Genomic DNA, 21,039 nt, shown 5'->3' with positions numbered 1-21,039 from the left:
TATGGAGCCACTTATTACCGTGACATTGGCTGTGACTAGGAACACTAGGGACTGAGTCTGTTGTTGTTGTTGAGTGAGTGTTTACTAGGTGTTAGTTTGACCAGCTCAAAACTTTAGGTTGTTTGCGTTCTAGTTATAGTGGAAATTTCGGAATATTCATATTTGATTTAGTTTGTGGAATATACATGATTACTAACTGTACTACTAAAACTGCATGCATGCACTTGGTGTGTGTGTGTGTGTGTGTGTGTGTGTGTGTGTGTGTGTGTGTGTGTGTGTGTGTGTGTGTGTGTGTGTGTGTGTGTGTGTTAGTAATCTTACAAACTAATCTGTTTCTCTTGAAACAAACAAATAATCTTGCTGTAGAAATTGTAAGAAGACATGAGCACACTTGTAATTATTGACATGGAACAAAGACCATTGGTCCTATGTATAAAATATGATAGCATTATACTCTGAAAGAAGAAATTGCGCAGGAATACAGTTGTGCAATTTCAGGGAACATCAGTATTAGGGCAGAGTCAATTTGTCGATAACAAGTCATCTTCGTCCTTTTCTCTCTGTTGGCAACTAGCTGCTATGTTGCTGGTAGATAGACTGCTAGTAGCAGATACAGGTGGCGCAAGTCATGTGAAGATTTGCACTTGAAATAGTTTTAGATGAAGCAAGACACTAACTGACACGTTTTGTGGCTGGCATTGTCTGAATCATGAGCCAGTGTGCGTTAGGCACGACAAGGGAAAACTTTTGTGTGGAACTTAATTGTGTAATGCACTGCGATCGCACAATTTTTCCTGTACAATTTTCATCTTTCAGGGTAATTGAATTTGGTTGTGAAGATTGTGGAATTAATAAATTTAATTTATAACAAGGGTAATATTTGACATTGAATGCTGTTGCAAATGACCGGTAATTACACTTGTTATAGCTCTGACAAAGAATTTCATGCTGTTGCTCTGTATCATGCATTGATACAAGTTATTGAATATAGACTACAATAACACTCATGTGCCAGGATGATAAAGCAGTGTACTTCCTTATGGTGACCGTACCCCGTTGCTTTTGAAAAAACCTTTTCATGTTATTTAGTGTACATGGTAAAGAGCAAAATAAGGCAAATTAGGTTGTGTAAAGCAGAGTTATTGAGCTTCCTCGTACAACTTTGTGCCAATACTGTTTGTCATAGTCAATCTCTATTCTATTGCAGTTGTTGTGTGTTGTGTGACTATTATAGTGTTTGGGGTTTTGTGAGAGTTGTCGGGGAATACTTTTCTATAGAGAAGTAGTTACTCTTGAAACTTTCTATTTGAGTTTCATTGGCTGTAAATGGTGTAGGTTCATGTAAATTTAGTTTCTTTATCTGCTCTCAATTTTTCATTTCATTTTGTTGCCATCATTGTCTTATCATACACCAATTATGGTGATTTCAACTTTTGTTTTCATGTATCTTAATTAGTGTGTCACACCTTATAAACAATTCATTATATGGGGGGGTTAAGCAGTTTACAACAGAGTTTTTACTTTATTGTGTGAATGCTGTTGGATGAGACAGTTGATAATTATATAACTATGTAGTTAGTATAAATAATGCATGTTGGGGGAAACAGAAAGTATGGAATTCCCATTTGTGACTTTTGACTTCTGTTGAAACTGTGCCAACTTGGATAACAGCCATGGTTATAAAAAGATTCTGCATACTTTCCATATCATTTTTGGGATTCTCACAATAAGTCAATAAGATATGTTTCTAAGCCTTTTCTCAAGGAGATCCTCAGGGGGAAACATGCATTATGCAGCAGTTGCAACAGACAGGAAATGAGATCTTTAGGGTTTGAAGTCAGGCAGTGATGCAAGAAGTTGACCATAACTAATTGGGTGAAAGTAACAGCAAGAAGTCTTGCAGAAGCAGAAAGGGGTTGTGCAATGCAATTAAGCAGCAGTACTAAATATGGAGCAAAAGATGAAGGCAATCAATCTGTTAAAACTGCAAGACACCCATCTGTACACTAGCTGACTTCCACAAACTTCTAAACGAATTTAAGAACTGACTCGAGTTGTAACTTAATTTATTACTAGTAATTGTAGCTGTGTTTACACCCAAGTCGAGTGACTTGAAGCTGACTAATAGAAAATATTGTTAAAGTTTAACACTAACCAACTTGTGTTTTATTAACAATTGTTGCTAACGCCAATTTGGACAGTTGAGTTTGTGATATCACATAGTCCAGCATGTGATTGAAATCTTTGCATGTCGTTGTGCGGGTCAAGTGATATCATAAACATGACGTTTCCTAGAGCCATAAATCGGCTTACTGGACAATTGGAAGTGTTTCCACCAAAGATCAAGGAACAAAACAAGCTGGAATTGATTTTATGAATTCTGTCGATTTCCGAGATGATGAAACTGAGGGTATTGCAACTTTGCACCTACAACATACATTATTGATAAACTAAGGGAACTAGAGAACAAAGCACCCTCAGTGCGACATCAGATTCTCCACAGACATCATCAGCAGCACATCAGATTTGTCTACAGACACCATTAGCACGACATCAGATTTATTTACAGACACTATACCAGTGTCACACTAGAGTTACATAATCAGGTAATTGAAAGTCAGCAACGAGTTCAGACAGACAGTTGCAAAGAAAATTATTTGCAAGTTAAAACAACATAAGGTAGGCTTGTTGTTGCCATGGTATAGTACTTGACAATGAGGTACCAGATGATGTGAGTCACAGTTGGCTTACGTACAGATCTATCAGACTGAGTGATGCAAGTTGTGGTCAAATACTTATTTGCATATAATTGTCCTTAGGATTGTTTGAGCGACCATCTGCTCATTGTCATCGTCATCTATTGTCATTTTGTAGTTACATTCTTTACTGGATCATTGGGCTGTTGATGTGTTAAGGTGCAGTTACGTTCTTTTCATCAATACTTCACCTGGCTTTATATGCCTCAGTGGTAGAGTATATTCAAGTCACATCACAGTGTTGTCAGATTGTGGCATGTTCTTCAGCATTGCGTGTCAGATATGGAGGATTCTGGTGCATATGTTTTCAATGATTGATTCATCTACAGTAGACGGTTCTTCTGTCACAAGTAGAAAATCTCCCCTGAATCAACCTAAGCTTTTCATGCCAAATGAAAGATGCATGTCAACTAGAACACGTACAAATAAGTATATATAAAGAGCATAATATGTTTTGTTGAAAGGCAGAATGTATGTTTTATGTAAATTTGTATTGATTTAGTGTGTCAAGTGTAAATCTCTCTCTCTCTCTCTCTCTCTCTCTCTCTCTCTCTCTCTCTCTCTCTCTCTCTCTCTCTCTCTCTCTCTCTCTCTCTCTCTCTCTCTCTCTCTCTCTCTCTCTCTCTCTCTCTCTCTCTCTCTCTCTCTCTCTCTCTCTCTCTCTCTCTCTCTCTCTCTCTCTCTCTCAAGTTGTTTCACCAGAAAGGTGCAAATTCAGTGGATCAAAAGTTCTCCAACAGATAGCAACAGAAATAGAAAAGTAGTAGTCTAAACTAACAGGTAGTATTGTTACTGACCAGTCCACAAGGTCAGGGCTGTATATGAAAAGATTCTGACGTCGACTCCAGGTTTGCTTCTGCAGCAGCATCTTATTGAGTCGCAAGAGTCATCGAGAAAGAATGAATTGGAGACATGTGAATTGTATGATATGCTCCACTCGTTGCTGACATTCCATCTGTGCCACAACAGGAATTTGAGTGATATCATGTCACCCCAAGGATGGATTACTGCTTATAGCTGCATGTGGTGAGATGGTCGCTCCACTTAGCATAGAGAAAGTAGCCGAAAATATTTTAGACCATTGGCATGAAATTGTTATATACCTTGGAGTTTCACTTGCAGTGCTGACTGAATGTGAATACAGTTGTACACATTGAAAAAGAAAAAATACATCTGATGAACGAGATTTTTCAGCTTGAACAAACTGTGCATTAACTAATATTTGAATCCTGTTTATGTTATGAGAGCTTTAGTAGCCAAGTGTGTCAAACAGCATATTATTGACGAATTAATTAATGACACACTCACAACTAAACGTGTACACTGTACGTGTACGCGTAGCTGATATTAGCGTGCGTTAGCCCTACCTCCAACTATGAAACGTTTCGGAATCACTTTCGCTGTGTTGGCCGGGGGAAACATGTACCGTGCCTCGACGCAAGCCGTTTCCGTTTCTGCGCTGTCAGTACCACGGAAAGGCAGTTGGATGAGGTCAGACAGTGGAAATACAGGAACAAGAGTTCGCAGGAATCCAACAGAATTACAGAGGGCACTGACACTTATAGAACTGCAGCTCGCCAAAGGAAAGGTTGGCTGTCTAACTAATAAACTGTTTTCAATAGATACATTTGAATAGTCAATCATGCACATAGCAAACAATTCATTTAATTAGCCTGAATTTATGTTAATTGTACAGTCATGCAGTAAAAGGAAAATTTTCGTTCTAGTCAACAATTCATCACACTTGAACAGCGTGTTGTTTTATGTGTTGGGCTATGCATTGTAACTGAAGGGTGGACGAATAAGTGGAAGTCCAAATTACACTAGACAACAGACTGAAGACCAATGCATCTTACATTTGTACTAGCTGATTTCTATTATGATTTTGATGTGAGTACAACAGAAGGCTGTAAACTACAATTGTATGCACGTGCAGTACGTGCATGTGTGACAAATTGCATGGTTGTTGAGTGCTTGGGACAACCAAGAACGCTTCTAGACGAAGATGCTTTGTTTATAGTTGCTCAGAAACAATTGAATTGGAAAAAGAAAATATTTCTAATGGTGGCAGTTATTGGTCTGTATAAGTATAAATCAGAGTATGGATGTGGCTAGACAATGGTTGCTTCAAGCCTTGATTGTTTGCGTTAGGGCATTCTACCTAACGCCGCAGTTGGAACGCTAGCTAAAAATAAACAAAATTAATAAATAAATAATTTTAAATAAATAAATATAATTGAAGAAATAGGGTATACTCGGAGCACTAAATAAACGCTAGACGATACTTCAAGTCATGACATAGAGAAGAAAATCTTACTTTTGCCACCATTTGTATTTGCATGAAAAGTTTTACTACAAGTGCAGACATGAGTTGCATTGCTTGAGCAGCAGGAGACATATGAGTGGCAATATCAGAGGTTGATTTTGTATACATACTGTAGCATCTACGTAGTGTAAAAGGAAACAAGTCTGTTATGTCACTAAACATGTAACCCATGGTACAACAGCTATAGCAATGTATTTGTTGTGTGTAGGTGGAAAAAGCCGAAGATTGCTTGAGGTCATTTCTTCGTTCTGGATTTAAGTTGGACCAGCGAGCTTTCAATGCTGTTTTACTAGGCTGGGCTGAGCAAGTACTTAAATACTCTCTTCAATAACTCTGACATCTTGTTCAATCTGAATTCTTTGCTGGTTGCCAGGGAAAGTATTACAGAGTACGGAGTCTGTATCAAACGCTGCTTAGAAGTCGTCTTTCTCCAACAGCGGATACATACTCGGCGTTGCTGATTCAATGCGTTCAGTATTATCAGTCCCCTACTAGTCAGTTTTGCATGTCAATATTGTTGGTTTTGTTGCGAAGGAGTCGATATTGGAAAGGAATTGCTGGCATAATTCAGACGGCGGACCAGAAGGTTAGTGATTGGCTTGTAAATTTGAGGGCAATAATAACTGATGAAATGTAGGGTGGCCAATGTGTAGAAATGATGATTTCTTTAACTCAAAAGTTGCTTAGCAAATCCGTTTACTGATTACGTGTTAAATCACACAAAAATACAGATACAGCTAACTTTAAGATTTGATTTAATTGTAACATTTACATTTTTAATTAATTGCAATGATAATAATAGGAAGACAAAGGAAAGTCGTCATTTCATGTACTGATACATGTTGGCTATACATTTGTCACGGCATGTTGTAGCAGCATTTGGACTAACTACATTTTTGGAAAGCACCAAAGGTGCTTTACATGGTTAAGGACACTTGACAGGTTGATTCATTTTGTTCATTGTATTTATATTGTGATGATTTGGCCAGAAAGAATGGAATATGATATTGTTACATGCAAGTTTAAAATTAAATCCTTCTGAAGGTGTCAGATAGATTCTATTGTGAGTGAGGAAGTGTGCACTGTAGTGCAGGACCATTTACAGGTTTGTCATTGCTCTGGCATTTCACAGAATAGCTGTTTTATCTTGCCGAAAATCTGGGAGAAATTTGTTTGTGATGATTTTGCACGAAGAGATTTGCACAGTATTACATTCTTTCATAATTATTGATTGTTTTAAATTGATCAAAGCTTGTGATCTTGCTGGCCGCATATTTACTGACTAACAAACATATTGTTGACTTGAATCTCTTTCCAGTGCCACTGTATGGCATTACGAGTCATTTTATAGTTTCATTTTTTACTTCTGCGAAGGCATTTATGTTTTTTGTTCCATTTGTTTGTTTGTTTGTTTGTCTGTTAGAAGGATTATTGTATTTCTGCTCTGCTCACTTTTTTATCTAAAGGTGAATGTCTTCATTAATTTTAATTAAATAACAAATTGTAGGTGTGTTATTATTAAGTGATAGCATTACAAATTTACTTGATTGACTTTATCTTGTTTGTACTGCCTTCACCCTCAAAACTATGGTCAACTATCAGAGTTGTGATGGTGTACTGTACAGTTGTAAATCAATGTACAGGGTATAGATGTAAAGCATTTGCCATATCAGTGCTCACTATCAACAAGACAAAAACAGCTTTTGAAAGAAGTTTGATAAGTTCTTACTACCACCAAGTGTATAGTAAGCAGTACTTTTTTGTTGTTACAGGCTCTTGAACATGGTGTCACTGGGTACACACCTACCGCTCCCATAAGTACAAACAAGATTTATATGCCAGATGCTGTAAAATCTCTTTACAAAAATACATTTACAGCACCTCAACTGTCAGTAAGTAGAGTGAGAGTGTCATGTCGTAGGGCAACTGGTATTGACCATTGATGACATTGCAGGAAACTGTTGGATCTTCTTATGATCTCAGTGGTTTACTGACAAGGAAGCAACTTGAAGAAAAGATGAAGCAGCAACTTGAAATGGAAAGACAGGCAAGCAAATGTGACAATTTTAGTGATACAACTAACACAGTAAATGTAGATGAATTATAAGTGTGGATTGGGTGTTACAAAGACCACTGAATAAGTTGTTGATATCTTTCATTTTAATTAAATCAAGTTGACAAAAAGAGTGTCAGGTGTATGCTATGCGAATATGCAGCATACAGTATCTACATACTGACCCAGATACTGTACTCACAGCGAAGGAATTTCTTGTAGAAAGCTACACAACTGCAATCTAAGTTTGAATTTTGGGGCTGGAAGTAGTGAAGAACATGTTATACACAAGACTATTATGGCACAATCTGTCTATACTTAATTAATGTCTCAATGGCATCTGTATGATCTTTCATACCTGATGATTTTTCTAAATCTACTTTTGTTGACTGTTTTTTTATCGTAAATAGCAATATTTTAACAGTATGTTTATAGTACTGAGAGTGACACAGACAACGTTAGACATCATAATGTAGGGATGGCTGGCAGGTGGACAGTTCATGGGCTGGAAATCATAAAGAGGATGGTTGAGACAGGTAGGCAGGTGCACAAGTAGGGAGAAAGGCCAGAGATAGAGATTTGAGGTGATCAAAGTATAGTAATTGTGTTTCATATTGGTAATTGTGTTTCATATTGGAAATTGTGATTTGCCATCTCTGGTTCAAATAAATATGTTGGGTGTACCTCTGAAATGTATGATATCTGTTGTTATAGGGCTTTCTGCGTATACCAATTATATCAACAGGCAGAAACGACTTCAAACAACAGAATCATAAAGAGGTCATTACAGCATTTATCTCATTCTAAGTTAGTGTCACGTAGCCAGACCCCTTTCCGCTGCGTCATACTTCCAGGCGAAATGGGGTTTGGTGAAGAGCCTCTGATGTGACTGTGTGCCGTGTAGCCAGAAATCAGCTATCTAAAGACCAGATTTGGCTTCTTAAACGCTTTACTATCGACCAGACTGGTATGCAAGCAGTAAAATCTTATCTCAAGTAGCTTCTCTTGTTTCGTAGAGAACAACCTGAAGACTACAGCTAGAGTCATTGCTGTTTGTGAAATCTGCATGTCTACAGCAGCAATAAAATGCGGCCGCAGGAACGTTGGCATTGCAGGCTTCCATCTCTTAGGCAATCTGTCATGATCGACGTCGTACGTAGCGTAGTGCACTTGTGTCACAATGGAGACTGAATGCGAACGTACTCAATGTAAGCAATGCACAAAACACATGAGATGATTACCAAAATACCAAAACACAGAACGACGACTCATCTTGTTTTGATGACATCAGCACCAAAGCCAGGACCAGATATTGCTCACTCTGGACTGTTTGCGGTTGCTTTAGACGTCAAACAGCAAACAGCATCGAGTATGTTCGCATCCATTCAGTGCATTCGCATTCAGTCTCCATTGTGACACGAGCGCACAATGCTAGATGTACAATGTCGAGCCTGCCGACGTCAGCATTCTCATGGCCATGTTTTATTGTTGCTGTAGACATGTAGATTTCACAAACAGCAACAACTCTAGCTGTAGTCTTCGAGTTGTTCTCTATGAAACAAGAGAAGCTAATTGAGATAGGATTGCACTGCTTGCATACCAGTCTGGTCTTTAGTGAAGCATTTAAGAAGCCAAATCCGGTCTTTAGATAGCTGCTTTCTGGCTACACGGCACACAGTGACATCAAAGGCTGTTCACCAGACCCCATTTCGCCCGGAAGTATGACGCGGCGGAAAGAGGTCTGGCTATATGACACTAATTCTAAGTTTGGCTGTAAACAAAGAAATATATTTCTTTTAGTTTATGGATGTCAAGAATATGTGGCTGGACTCATTGACAAGAGCCATTGCTGAACAGTCAAAGAAGGTAAAAGAAGAGAGAAGACAGAATCAGCTAGGTAAAACTATGTAGTCTTATGTTAGCCTTCATGTATCTGCTTTGTCACATGCTACTGCAGGTAGTTGTCACTTGTTACTCCTGGGTTGCAATCGTGTGCTTTACACACGGAGTAACATTTGTTAGAACATAGAGACAGATAGCAGTGTTCTAACAAAAGTGGGATTGCAGATATGACTTTATTGCAGGCTTAACTTGACAATCTAATAGCAGATGTTTTTTTGTTGGTGCAGTTGTGTCTGCAAGTGGTGCAGCGAACCTAAAGCAGCTGGTTGATGTTCTTGAACCATCGGAGTTGGCTAGTATTGTTTTAGATAAGGTAAGTTTTTATGCTTTATCAAATCATCATTTCAATTTGTTGTCGTGGACTAAACTTCTTTGTGACATGGCTTTACATGTATAATTGGAGATTTACAGATGCTGGTGAATGTAGTCTAGTTTTCTGTGAGATATAGAGCAATTGGTTGGTATGTGTCACACAATACATTTGAAAAAGACACTTTCAAGAATTTGACCTTGATAACACTTACCATGTGTGAAGAAAAATATTAGCTCAAGTTATGGGAGATTTTTAGAAGTCACGTTACCTAGTGAAGAGTGTATCTACTTGAACAATACAAGGGCCAAGAAACAGGGTGCTCATTGGGTGCTATGCACCACATACAGTGCCAGACCATGCAATTTGGTAGCACTAGAGCAGCATTAAGATTGAGATATCTCTGGTGCACTTAATACCTGTGTAAGTCATTTAGAGCATGCGCAGTAGGCATACAGCCTACTTAGGGGCTCGTTCAATTGGGGTCTTCCAGAAGAGACTCGATGTGCACACCCATTTTCCAACTTCTACAGCTTTGCCGCTATAGTCGGAAGAGCCAACTCTACTAACTCTTGCTGCTGGTTGGAAGAACACGTTGGAAGAGAGGCATGCTCTTGCAGACTCTTCCGGAAGAGGCTGAGAGCCCAATCGCACGCGCGCTTAGTTACTACAGCATGCATACCATGATGTGTCTGTTTTTTGTGCTACATTGGCAGTGCTTTAGTAATTTTCAATTTTTTCATCTTTGAAGGAAGTATGGCTATCATTTGGATCGTGTTAGAGGAATGCGTAAGATGTAAGCAAATTGTCTAATCGAAAACCAGGATGTGTCAATTGTTGTCACCGTAGTGACTAGGTTGAATGATGAGGGTAGCCTTTTGATTTTCTACAGCAGAACAAGTTTTTGTGGGAGTCAGTTTTCTACTAGGCATGGTTTTTTGTCTAACTGCAGCATCTGCTAGAGTGAGAGAATGACATAAGTGGCTATGGTTTTAAGAGAGATTATACAGTAAAATTAATTTGAAAGTTTAATCAGACTTCATGGTGAACTGGCAGTTGTTTTGGCATGCTATGTGCTACGTGAGGTATACAGTATCTCACTGTATCAGAGAGGCTATGAGTAATCATAGCTTTGAAACAACATGCTCTTTGTTAATACTGTGTTTATGTTATTATGTTATTATGTTTGTTATTATTTTATTTCTATTATATAAATTACTATAAATAGTATATGTTATTAGAAATATTATTTATATTGTATTAGTGTGTCGTGCTCAACCAGATCAGTCTGGTTTGTAAAGTCTATTACAAGTACCGGAAGCAAACCCTGTTTCAGAAGTATGTACTTAGACCATCATGGCTGTTTAGAAAGAAGACATGACTTTACAAAGGATCTGAGTAGATCCGAGAAGCACTGTTTAGTTAGTTATTATAAATATTAAACAAATTGTGTTATTATTTATGTTATTATGTTAGTGGTATGTATCATGTCTTCAAGGGATCTCTAATCTTATTGTTGTCAGTATCTATTGTGTTGTGGGACAGGTGTGTGAGTTTGCATTGCCACAAGCTGATGGCATCCACGTTCACTTCTTGTGTGTGAGAACAGGGTTGACAATAGAGCAGCGATATGCATTAAGGAAAAAGGAGACGCATGGTGCTGTTGAAAAGGTGATTTAAATGATGTTTTAGCAATGTTACTTTATGGGCTACATAGCGATGAGGTGGTTTCTTGTATGTGTTAGACAGCTGCAATATATAAAGAATACATTGATTACTTTTTCGACAAGAAGTTATCAAGTCAAATGGGCTCTAGAGATTTCTGGCTGAAGTTAGATGAGGCAAGGCCTTGGGAGTCCGCTTCAACTGTTCAGCTACCAGCATGGCCAGCAGCTATGTACTTGCATGTATGATAGACGTAATGATTTGTAAAGTTATATGTTTATAGCTAACATCAATTTGCATTATTTGTTTGTAGATTGGAGGATTTTTGCTTGATTGCCTTGTTAAATTTGTTAAATTCTGTGGATCAGAAACTAAAGAAAAACTTAATAAACGGTAAGATTTGGGTCATACAGTATTCTTTATTATTGCACGCTTATTATAATTGACCAAAGCTTAAGTTGCTTGCAGCAATGTGGAGCATTAATGTATATAGACTAAATAGCTGGAAATGGTACACTATTCAGTTTGAGTTGTTGTAAAATGCTTTATTTATTTTTTTTCTAAATCTAGTGCATCCGAGAATATTTAGTTTTGCTATTATATTAGATAACTAGGTATGGAAAGACATTACTTTTGTAGCAATGGTGTACAAGACAGTCTTTGCCATATTGAAATGTATCTTCTTTGTTTGTTGTTGTGCATGACTCAGAAATGTATTGCAAAATCAATTATGAGATAAGCTATTGATGTTTTGCAGTTACTACTTTGGTAATTGATGATGGCTAGATGGTTGCTCTGGCATTTATGTTTTTAGAGTGGTATGTCACATGCTTCTACAATAGCAGCTAACTTCTTAGAACAGAAACAAATGTTGAAATTAGTAACTAGTTTTAACCCAAGTCCCGTATATCCAGGCTAAGGGTATATTAGTCGTCTGACCAACGACAGTATGTATGATCGTACGACCGTATTATACTCGTTATATTAATGTAACAAAGTGCACTAGTTTGTATGAAACAGTCCATGATAATTATGCAGTATATTGTACTTTTTCATCTTCTCATGTTGTTGTAATTTGTCTGGACTGCAGGGAAAGTCCTGCATTTCTTCATGTGTACAAGACGGAAGTGAAGAACGGTGAAGTTGTGCAAATTGGATGTATTAAGGTAACTCACTTATTAATTAGCAGGTTTGACAAGTTTCTGATCACAACGCAATGCATTAGCCAAACCCTAAGACACATCAGTGGTACAAAACAGTCAGTCGGCGTGGTGTAAGGTCATGTTGTTGTTTCGTTGTTAGAGTAAGTTTATGTAGGTTTCTTTTAGAGTGAAATGGCATTCTCTGCACCTCTTTTACCGTCAGTTGTTCCTCCACGTCCTTGGACAGGGTGGCGTGATGGAGGCTGTCTGATCACTCCTGGTACTGCACAGAAGACAAACGGGCAGGCTGCTGGCCTTTAGAATTACAGTTGAACAGACAGATAGACAGACAGCAGGGTTTCATACAGTCCCCCTCCCCCTCTCCTCCCCTTCCCCTCTTCTTCCCCCTCCCCTTCCCCTCTTCTTCCCCCTCCTCTTCCCCTCTTCTTCCCCCTCCCCTTCCCCTCTTCTTCCCCCTCCCCTTCCCCTCTTCTTCCCCTTCCCCTCTTTTTCCCCCTCCCCTTCCCCTCTTCTTCCCCCTCCCCTTCCCCTCTTCTTCTCCTTCCCCTCTTCTTCCCCCTCCCCTTCCCCTCTTCTTCTCCTTCCCCTCTTCTTCCCCCTCCCCTTCCCCTCTTCTTCCCCCTCTCCTTCCCCTCTTCTTCCCCCTCTCCTTCCCCTCTTCTTCCCCCTCCCCTTCCCCTCTTCTTCCCCCTCTCCTTCCCCTCTTCTTCCCCCTCCCCTCTTCTTCCCCCTCCCCTCTTCTTCCCCCTCCCCTCTTCTTCCCCCTCCCCTCTTCTTCCCCCTCCCCTCTTCTTCCCCCTCCCCTCTTCTTCCCCCTCCCCTCTCCCCTCTTCTTCCCCCTCCCCTCTCCCCTCTTCTTCCCCCTCCCCTCTTCTTCCCCCTCCCCTCTTCTTCCCCCTCCCCTCTTCTTCCCCCTCCCCTCTTCTTCCCCCTCCCCTCTTCTTCCCCCTCCCCTCTTCTTCCCCCTCCCCTCTTCTTCCCCCTCCCCTCTTCTTTCCCCTCCCCTCTTCTTCCCCCTCCCCTCTTCTTCCCCCTCCCCTCTTCTTCCCCCTCCCCCTCTTCTTCCCCCTCCCCCGGAACCCTGGGATTTCCCCTACCAAAAATTAGGCACTGATGACATCATTTGAGCCAAGCCAGGCTAAGTTTAATTAACACCAATTTGATTTAGAATAACACCTCTGTTCCTCCGTCACAAAGACCTCTTTTGCAGAAAAAGCTTCTAATATCCATCTACACGCCTGTAACTGTTACTACGCAACTGCATGGAATGAACTGTCCTGGGTATTGATTTTGTTGGCCACGCCCCTCAGCATACTCTTCTCTTTTGAAGCTCAAATTCTGTATGGACCTCTGGACAGACAGACAGACAGACAGACAGACAGAGACAGACAGACATGTGGTGCTTATTCAACTTGTAGATAGGTTTGATCGATTCTTAAGAAAGCTGTTGTGTAATTGTATCATGTATTTGCTATTATGGTAGTGCCTATTACACGAGTGGAACGTCACAAAGATGCTTTCCAACATCATGCATTGCTTGACAAATATAATATTCATTTGTTGCCTGTCCTTGACGCACTCAACTATGTCAGCAGCTGTCCATGGAGAATCAACAAGAAAGTAAAAACAATGACTTTTAGACCTTTATATTTTGGTTGTCTCATTTTTGTGTGTAATATGCAAGTATACATTTATGGACGTACACTGTTCATTCAAAATCTGAATCTGAAGCTAATTGGATTTGGACTTTAGTATGCTGTTTGTGGACATTTGATTGCTTTTAGGAACAAGTGCATGTGTGTGCATGCAAACGTGTGTATTTGTGTGTGTGCATGTGGGTTACATTATTCTCAATCCGTTTTATTTTTGTCCACTTGTAATTGAACAGATAGTACACCTTCAAATTTGCTGGACTAGCTTTTCTATTGACTAAGAATTATTATATTTTTCAAGTTTTCTTAGTGATGTATGCATGCTTGAGATTAGTTTGAATTTGTAGTTTTAAGTTTATAGTGTGAACTTGATGGGCTCAGCATTGTAGTAGCATTGTAGTACTATTGCAGTCAGAGAGGAAGGTGGTCTCTGAGAACAAGAAAGGCATACTGTTCTTAGAAAACTAAATTGATGATACCAGAAGCAGGTGGTAACATGAAATTGTTTGCTAGATGTTGGAGGTAGTTACAGAAATTTTTAAGGCTGGTGGAGATGATGACTTGGGTATTCCTTCATCTCGACTGCCAGTAGTTCCAGAGATCTCGAAGTGAAAATATTTTTTGATTTATGTGTTTGTGTGTACTTATGCATATTGCATGTTTTATACTTAGAGAGGAAACTGATCCACTGAGACTGAAGGTCTTGAAACGACAGCAACAACTTGCAAAGAAAGATCGTAACGAGAAGAATTCTCTGCGCATGGATGCCATCTATCGTCTGTCATTGGCACGTTATGTAGGTCTTCAACACTTTGGTAATTTAGTTAATTATATATTAATTTTTAAAATGGGCATTTTATTTTGAGTGAATGAGAATTTGAATAGTATTTGTGCTTGTAGTTTTGTAATGATGTACTTTGGTTGCCAAGCAACATGGACTTCAGAGGTAGAGCATACACGGTAGCTCCTCACATCTCTCATCTAGGTTAGAATTTCAGCAGCATCTACATTTCTGTCGTGAACATTGTATTTTGCAGGGAGTGATTTTGCTCGATGTCTGCTTGTTTTTGCTCAAGGCAAACCACTAGGCAAGAAAGGTCTTAACTGGTTGAAACTTCAAGTTGCAAACTGTCGGGGTACAATGAACAAGTAAGCTATGTGATAGTGACCAGTGATGCATATTAGTTATTGTTGTGCTTAGAGCGACTCGAGAGGAAAGGTATGAATATGCAAATGAAATGATGGATGAGATATTGGATTCTGCAGATTTTCCTCTTGATGTAAAAATTGCATTTATTATTAAAGGTTGGTTTGACTTATTCAATAATTTGTTAATGTTGTTATGTTCCAAGGGTCGTGGTTGGTGGCGTTCAGCTGAAGATCCTCTTCAATGTTTAGCAGCATGTAAAGAAATTGCAAGTGCTACTCGATCTGGCAATTGTGAAAACTTTGTTTCTCACCTTCCAGTACATCAAGTATGGTTGTCCTAATTGTTGAATACTTGTGTCAACATTGTGTGATGCTAGGATGGATCATGCAATGGTTTGCAACACTATGCTTCTCTAGGCCGTGATCAATCTGGTGCAGAACAGGTCAATGTAGCTCCTGCTGATAAACCACAGGATGTGTACTCGGGTACAGCAAATCTGGTACTGGCTCATATGTTAGGCTCTTCAAGGAAAGATGACCGGTTATCATCCCGTTACAGGTTGAGAAGTTGCGAGCAAAAGATGCAGAGGCAGGTGTTGATATAGCGGTAAAACTGGAGGGCAAAGTTAACCGAAAGGCACAGTGGAATATGCAGCAATTGACGTTCCTTGTTTATATTCTTAATTTGATGGTTGCAGGTTATCAAGCAGACAGTTATGACTGTTGTGTATGGAGTCACATTTGTTGGCGGAAGAGAACAGATAGCAGTATGATTAATTCTATCTATTGTCTCATTGGCACATAGAGTAGCTTGTTGCAGAGGCAGCTGAAAGAGCAGAAGGCTGTAAACCCAGAAGATGTATGGGATGCTTCATGCTATTTGGTGAAAGCAGTGTTTCAAAGTCTGGGAGAAATGTTTAGTAGTGCAAGACAGATCCAGGTGCAAATTCACAATGAGAACATTCAAACTGTACTTTGTATAGAACAGCACAACCAACTAGACCTATAGCATGCTTGTGTGACTTATTTTGTCACATGGCCATTAACTTTAGGTAGAAGCATAATCAACTGTAATCACTGTAGGGATTAGGAATTGCAATGTTTGTTCCAAATGACAAGATTCCATGTATGTGCTGTCATTACTACTTCAAAACAAATGAAAGATAATCAGCAACACAGAAAAATGTCAGCAAAAGTACAATAGCAATACTACATACTGAGCAATTGTTTGCCAGAAACTTTGACCAATTTTGATACATAGTTCATGCATATTGGCTGATTATTATAGTTGCAACTAGACTTAGCTGTGTTGTTGGCTGTATATATTGCTGATGCAAGGCTGCTAACAAAGTGCGTGATCTTAGTGTTCTTCCTGCAGGATTGGTTTACTGCATCAGCTCGAGCTATTGCAAAATCGGGTCAGCCTGTTCAGTGGATTACACCTCTTGGTTTGCCTGTTGTTCAGCCATATCATCATCGGTATGCAAAGCAAGTAAGATGTTTAGACGATTCTTCTAAGTACGGCTACAAGTAGATATACTCTCATGCTTGTAGATCAATACTCGTTTGCAGAGAATTCAAACTGTTTACAAGGCTGACGTTACTGAGTAAGTCTCTAGTTATGTGTCAGTGGCATAGCCAGGCTTTGCAGATTAGGGGGACACAAGTGTAACGGTGTCATTTTGAAATAGTAGCAGAATTCGTTATGAACCAAAAATCAGCAGTACATGCAACACATTTTCAATCAACGGAAGATGTCAATCTACTATTTCTCATTAGAAGCTCTCTCGAGCATTAGCTTCCTAGCTTTTTCTAAGTTTGCAAAAGTGTCACCTGCAACTGCACTATCTATTTTTGACAAGTCTCTTTCAATAGCTACATTAGCCAAGGGCATAAATAAGCTAGCATGTTTCTGCTTTGCCTGAAAATTATAGTTAGGCTTGTCCAACAATTTTAATATTTGGAGCTGCATACAGAATCAGCTTTGAATAGATTTTGTGCACTTTGTTGCTATAGCTTGTTGCTATGCTAACTGCAGGGGCCTTGGTCTGCTTAGCCTGTCATGTTCTAGTGGATTTGGAAAACACGAATGACTGGCTTTGTAGATATAAATAATTACTATGTGAAAATCTCTTACTATGCTACTGTTGGTCATATTTTTTGACCTCTGTTAGGCCATACTTGATGGTTTTCAATTAGACAAGAAACGTGCATTAACACAATGGAGTAATGTATAAAACTCAATGTCATCATTATGCAAGGAACTTACATTTTTTACCTTCTCTTGTATACATTGTGGGGGTTGTTAAAAAAGTTGTACAATTAGAGGTCTGAAGCTACGAAGATTTGAAGAAGAGAAAGGTTCACTGTGATTACGTGAAATGTTTTCACCTGCCAAAGGCAACGTTTCTAAATTGTTTTCAAAATTTCAGAGATGGTCTCCATATGCAAAGACAGAAAACAGTTGGCATTTTATGGTTTTCACCTACTTACGTCATCTTCCAAATCATGTCTTGTAACTAGATCACAGTAGCACAGAACTTTCTTCTTCGATGTGTATCCTTCTGTACCATTTGAATTTGTTGCACTTCTAAGTGTACTTGGTTTCTATTATGTGGACATCCTAGCTGAGGACTGCAGTATTGGATTGTAACTGCAAGGGTACACTTTTTAGTTTAATTAAACAATAAAAGGACTCGCAAGATATTCCACATATTGTCAGTGCTTCTGGGATCTACTCGGATCCTTCGTAAAGTCATGTCTTCTTTCTAGACAGTCACGATGATCTAAGTACTTCTGAAGCAGGCTTTGTTTCCGGTACTTGTAATAGACTTTATAAACCAGCCTGATCTGGTTGAGCACGACAGTCAATACTAAAAGTCAAAGGGTGAAATTTGTGAGCATGTGCCCTAACAGGCTTCCCCATAGCTACGCCATTGCATGTGTGTGTGTGTGTGTGTGTGTGTGTGTGTGTGTGTGCACGCGTGTGTGTGTGTGTGTGTGTGTGTGTGTGTGTGTGTGTGTGTGCGTGCGTGTGTGTGTGTGTGTGTGTGTGTGTGTGTGTGTGTGTGTGTGTGTGTGTGTGTGTGTGTGTGTAGCTCAGTTTGTTAGAGAGTCATCAATAGAGTGTGTACTTCTGGGCCCTTGCAGGGTTGCAAGTTCAAGTCACAGGGATGGCGAGCTATGGCATAATTTCCTTGGGCAAGAAGCTCACACTCAATTTCCTCTCTTGACTCAGGAGTATAGATGAGTACCTGGTCTTTGACTGGGGGACTAGCGGTCATTGGCTGTGACACGACATCAGCCACTGGGGTCCAGGTGAGACTTTGGGTGCTCACACCTCAGTTGGCTTCACAAGCTGGTGCTCCTGTGAGTATCTGGCCCAGCTTCTGTGAGTATCTGGCCCAGCTTCTGTGAGTATCTGGCCCAGCTCCAGGAGATTACTAGCGCAGGCCCAGAGTGTTTCTGAGTAGCGCACAGGAGCCCAGCTGTCAGCTGGGGGCATAACCAGTATCTGCCAGCTCCTATTGTGTGTGTGTGTGTGTGTGTGTGTGTGTGTGTGTGTGTGTGTGTGTGTGTCTGCACATGTGTGTGTGTGTGTGTGTGTGTGTGTGTGTGTGTGTGTGTGTGTGTGTGTGTCTGCACATGTGTGTGTGTGTGTCTGCACATGTGTGTGTGTGTGTGTGTGTGTGTGTGTGTGTGTGTGTGTGTGTGTGTGTGTGTGTGTCTGTGTCTGTGTCTGTGTCTGTGTGTGTGTGTGTGTGTGTGTGTGTGTCTGTGTCTGTGTGTGTGTGTGTGTCTGCACATGTGTGTGTGTGTGTCTGCACATGTGTGTGTGTGTGTGTGTGTGTGTGTGTGTCTGTGTCTGTGTCTGTGTCTGTGTGTGTCTGTGTGTGTGTGTCTGTGTGTGTGTGTGTGTGCGCGCGTGCCTCTGTGTGTGTCTGTCTGTCTGTCTGTCTGTCTGTCTGTCTGTCTGTCTGTGTCTGCGTCTGCGTCTGTTGTGTGGCATCCGTAGCTCAACTGTGAAGTCTGGGATGAGCACAAGCATAATTCCTTAAGACGAGGATCTCACAAGCAGTTGCCTGTCTCAATTCATGAATATGTATATATATCAATACTGGTCTTTTACTTGGACAAGACCGCTAAGCTTAGCAAAAATAGCATCGCACAGCAGACAAGTCCATTTGGGCCTGTTATTGGTAACAGGAAATGCATGAATTGTAATGAGTTATACAGTGACTTCTGGTTCAAGTGCAGAACCTCTTTCAAATGGTCACCACATTTATCAGGAAACCAGGTGAAGTATGGCAATGCTCGCCGTTTGAAATTACCTCTAACCAGTGGTCACTTGTTTAATGCTAATATCAGCCATCCAATGACTAAAGGACACAATTGAAAGTACCAGAGTTTGTGTACAAAGTGTACAGAAAGGATTAAAAGTTCGCCAATATTCTTTTTTCCTGGAAACCAAGGATATCAGTATCTGCACATTGATCAGCATTGGTCAATTGCATCACATGCTTTGTTGGTAAATTATGCTTACATACTACAGTATACTGTATGTTAACATAACGTCTCAGTAAGCAACATTTTTGAAAGACCAATATTTATTCAGTGTATTTGTACAGTAGCAATGCATCACACAGGTTTTGTGCTTGGATTGTTGCCTTTTGTTTTAGAAAGCCAGATAAAATGAAGCAACGAACTGCTTTTCCACCCAACTACATTCATTCACTGGATGCATCTCACATGATGCTTACAGCACTTCACTGCCAGAAGTAAGTCATACTTGTTACTGTACTCGTTACGGAGTAAGATTACAGAATGTCAACCGCATTGCAGAGCAGGAATCTGCTTTGCATCTGTCCATGATTGTTTCTGGACTCATGCAGCTACAGTCGACACAATGAACAGAGTTAGTTTGTCAGTACTGTGTGTTGCGACACATGGCTACATTTACTTCTTCAAAATAGATTTGTCGAGAACAGTTTATTGCTCTTCATAGCCTTCCTCTCTTGGAGAGTCTGCGAGAACAGTTTCTTTCTCAAGTCAGTGAGAAACGGTTAGCAGCCAGCCGATGCAATTTTGTTCTTTTTTTGTAAATATGTTTACCAAATAATGTTTACCAAACTGCAGGGGTCATACAAAAGATGTTATTGATATTAATCCTCTTCCAAAGAAAGGTATAGTAGCTGCAAGTACAATGGATATTTGTGTGTGTGGAATACCTTGATGTTTTAGGAACATTTGACATCCAGGAAGTTTTGAAGTCCCTCTATTTTTTCTTTTAGAAATGATTATAAATTCTATTTTTTACTGACTCTTATAAATGGAGGTGTTTGAGAGAGAGAGAATTTAACAATTGATAGATATTGTGTTTGATGTCTATGTACAACATACTAATTCATCTTTCAATTAATGATTAGTTATCATCATGCAGATTCCAAGTTAGGTGCAAGTGCACGATAGTCAAACATTCACAGTTTTGTCAAGCTGTAGACCTTCCACCACGTCAGTGAGTGATCACTTGAAACAAAGATGATTCATGCATATGGCTAATGTCTTGTCAACACAATGTTACAGACGGCCAAACTGCTGTTTGTAGAGATGTCACTCTTGCTGAAGATGAAAGCAGCCAATGATATACAGAAATACAGTGAATACAATTACTGTTTCTAACAATAATTATTGTTAAATAACACAACAACTTTCCACATTGCTTGGATATAGAAAGTGGGTTAAACAGCTCACTCTAAGGATCAAATTTGTTGAGTCCTGTATCTGTAAATTGCCTCGTCATTTTCATACAGTTGTTGCTGGAGTCAACACATCAAGAATTTGGAGTCAGTATCCAACTACCATGATCACTATTTTACTGCATTTGACAAGAACATGAAGACATGCAATAAATGCTAACTACCGTTATTAACCGTTACATTTGCACACATACTAAGGTCTCCTGCTACTTTTGACTGCTGTGGTACCTCAAGGTGATCAGTCAAATATTCATACCGTGCAAATATGATATGAATCAGCACACATAATGGCTTGCAATTATCTCAG

The 21,039-nt window shown here is 39.6% G+C and overlaps 1 protein-coding gene across 1 annotated transcript; it reads left to right on the top strand.

The window, feature by feature from the left end:
- The first annotated feature begins 4,125 nt into the window (after positions 1–4,125).
- Positions 4,126–20,786, top strand: LOC134189941 (DNA-directed RNA polymerase, mitochondrial-like). The gene is made up of 34 exons (XM_062658338.1): positions 4,126–4,344; positions 5,291–5,389; positions 5,456–5,556; positions 5,617–5,668; positions 6,726–6,794; positions 6,855–6,974; positions 7,037–7,129; positions 7,850–7,915; positions 8,936–9,032; positions 9,265–9,350; positions 10,893–11,018; positions 11,093–11,254; positions 11,326–11,405; positions 12,103–12,178; positions 12,238–12,285; positions 12,341–12,434; positions 13,659–13,795; positions 14,341–14,435; positions 14,500–14,623; positions 14,728–14,812; positions 14,865–14,976; positions 15,029–15,107; positions 15,180–15,302; positions 15,354–15,476; positions 15,536–15,613; positions 15,675–15,743; positions 15,797–15,916; positions 16,355–16,468; positions 16,531–16,583; positions 19,656–19,754; positions 19,819–19,891; positions 19,950–20,038; positions 20,113–20,159; positions 20,218–20,786. Exons 1-34 carry the CDS (start codon positions 4,132–4,134, stop codon positions 20,265–20,267), a joined length of 3,252 nt encoding a protein of 1,083 aa, XP_062514322.1. The 5' UTR covers positions 4,126–4,131; the 3' UTR covers positions 20,268–20,786.
- The last annotated feature ends 253 nt before the right edge of the window (positions 20,787–21,039 follow it).

Source organism: Corticium candelabrum, chromosome 14, assembly GCF_963422355.1.
Source record: "Corticium candelabrum chromosome 14, ooCorCand1.1, whole genome shotgun sequence".
NCBI classification, from domain to species: domain Eukaryota; kingdom Metazoa; phylum Porifera; class Homoscleromorpha; order Homosclerophorida; family Plakinidae; genus Corticium; species Corticium candelabrum.
This window is presented reverse-complemented; position numbering and strand designations above follow the sequence as displayed.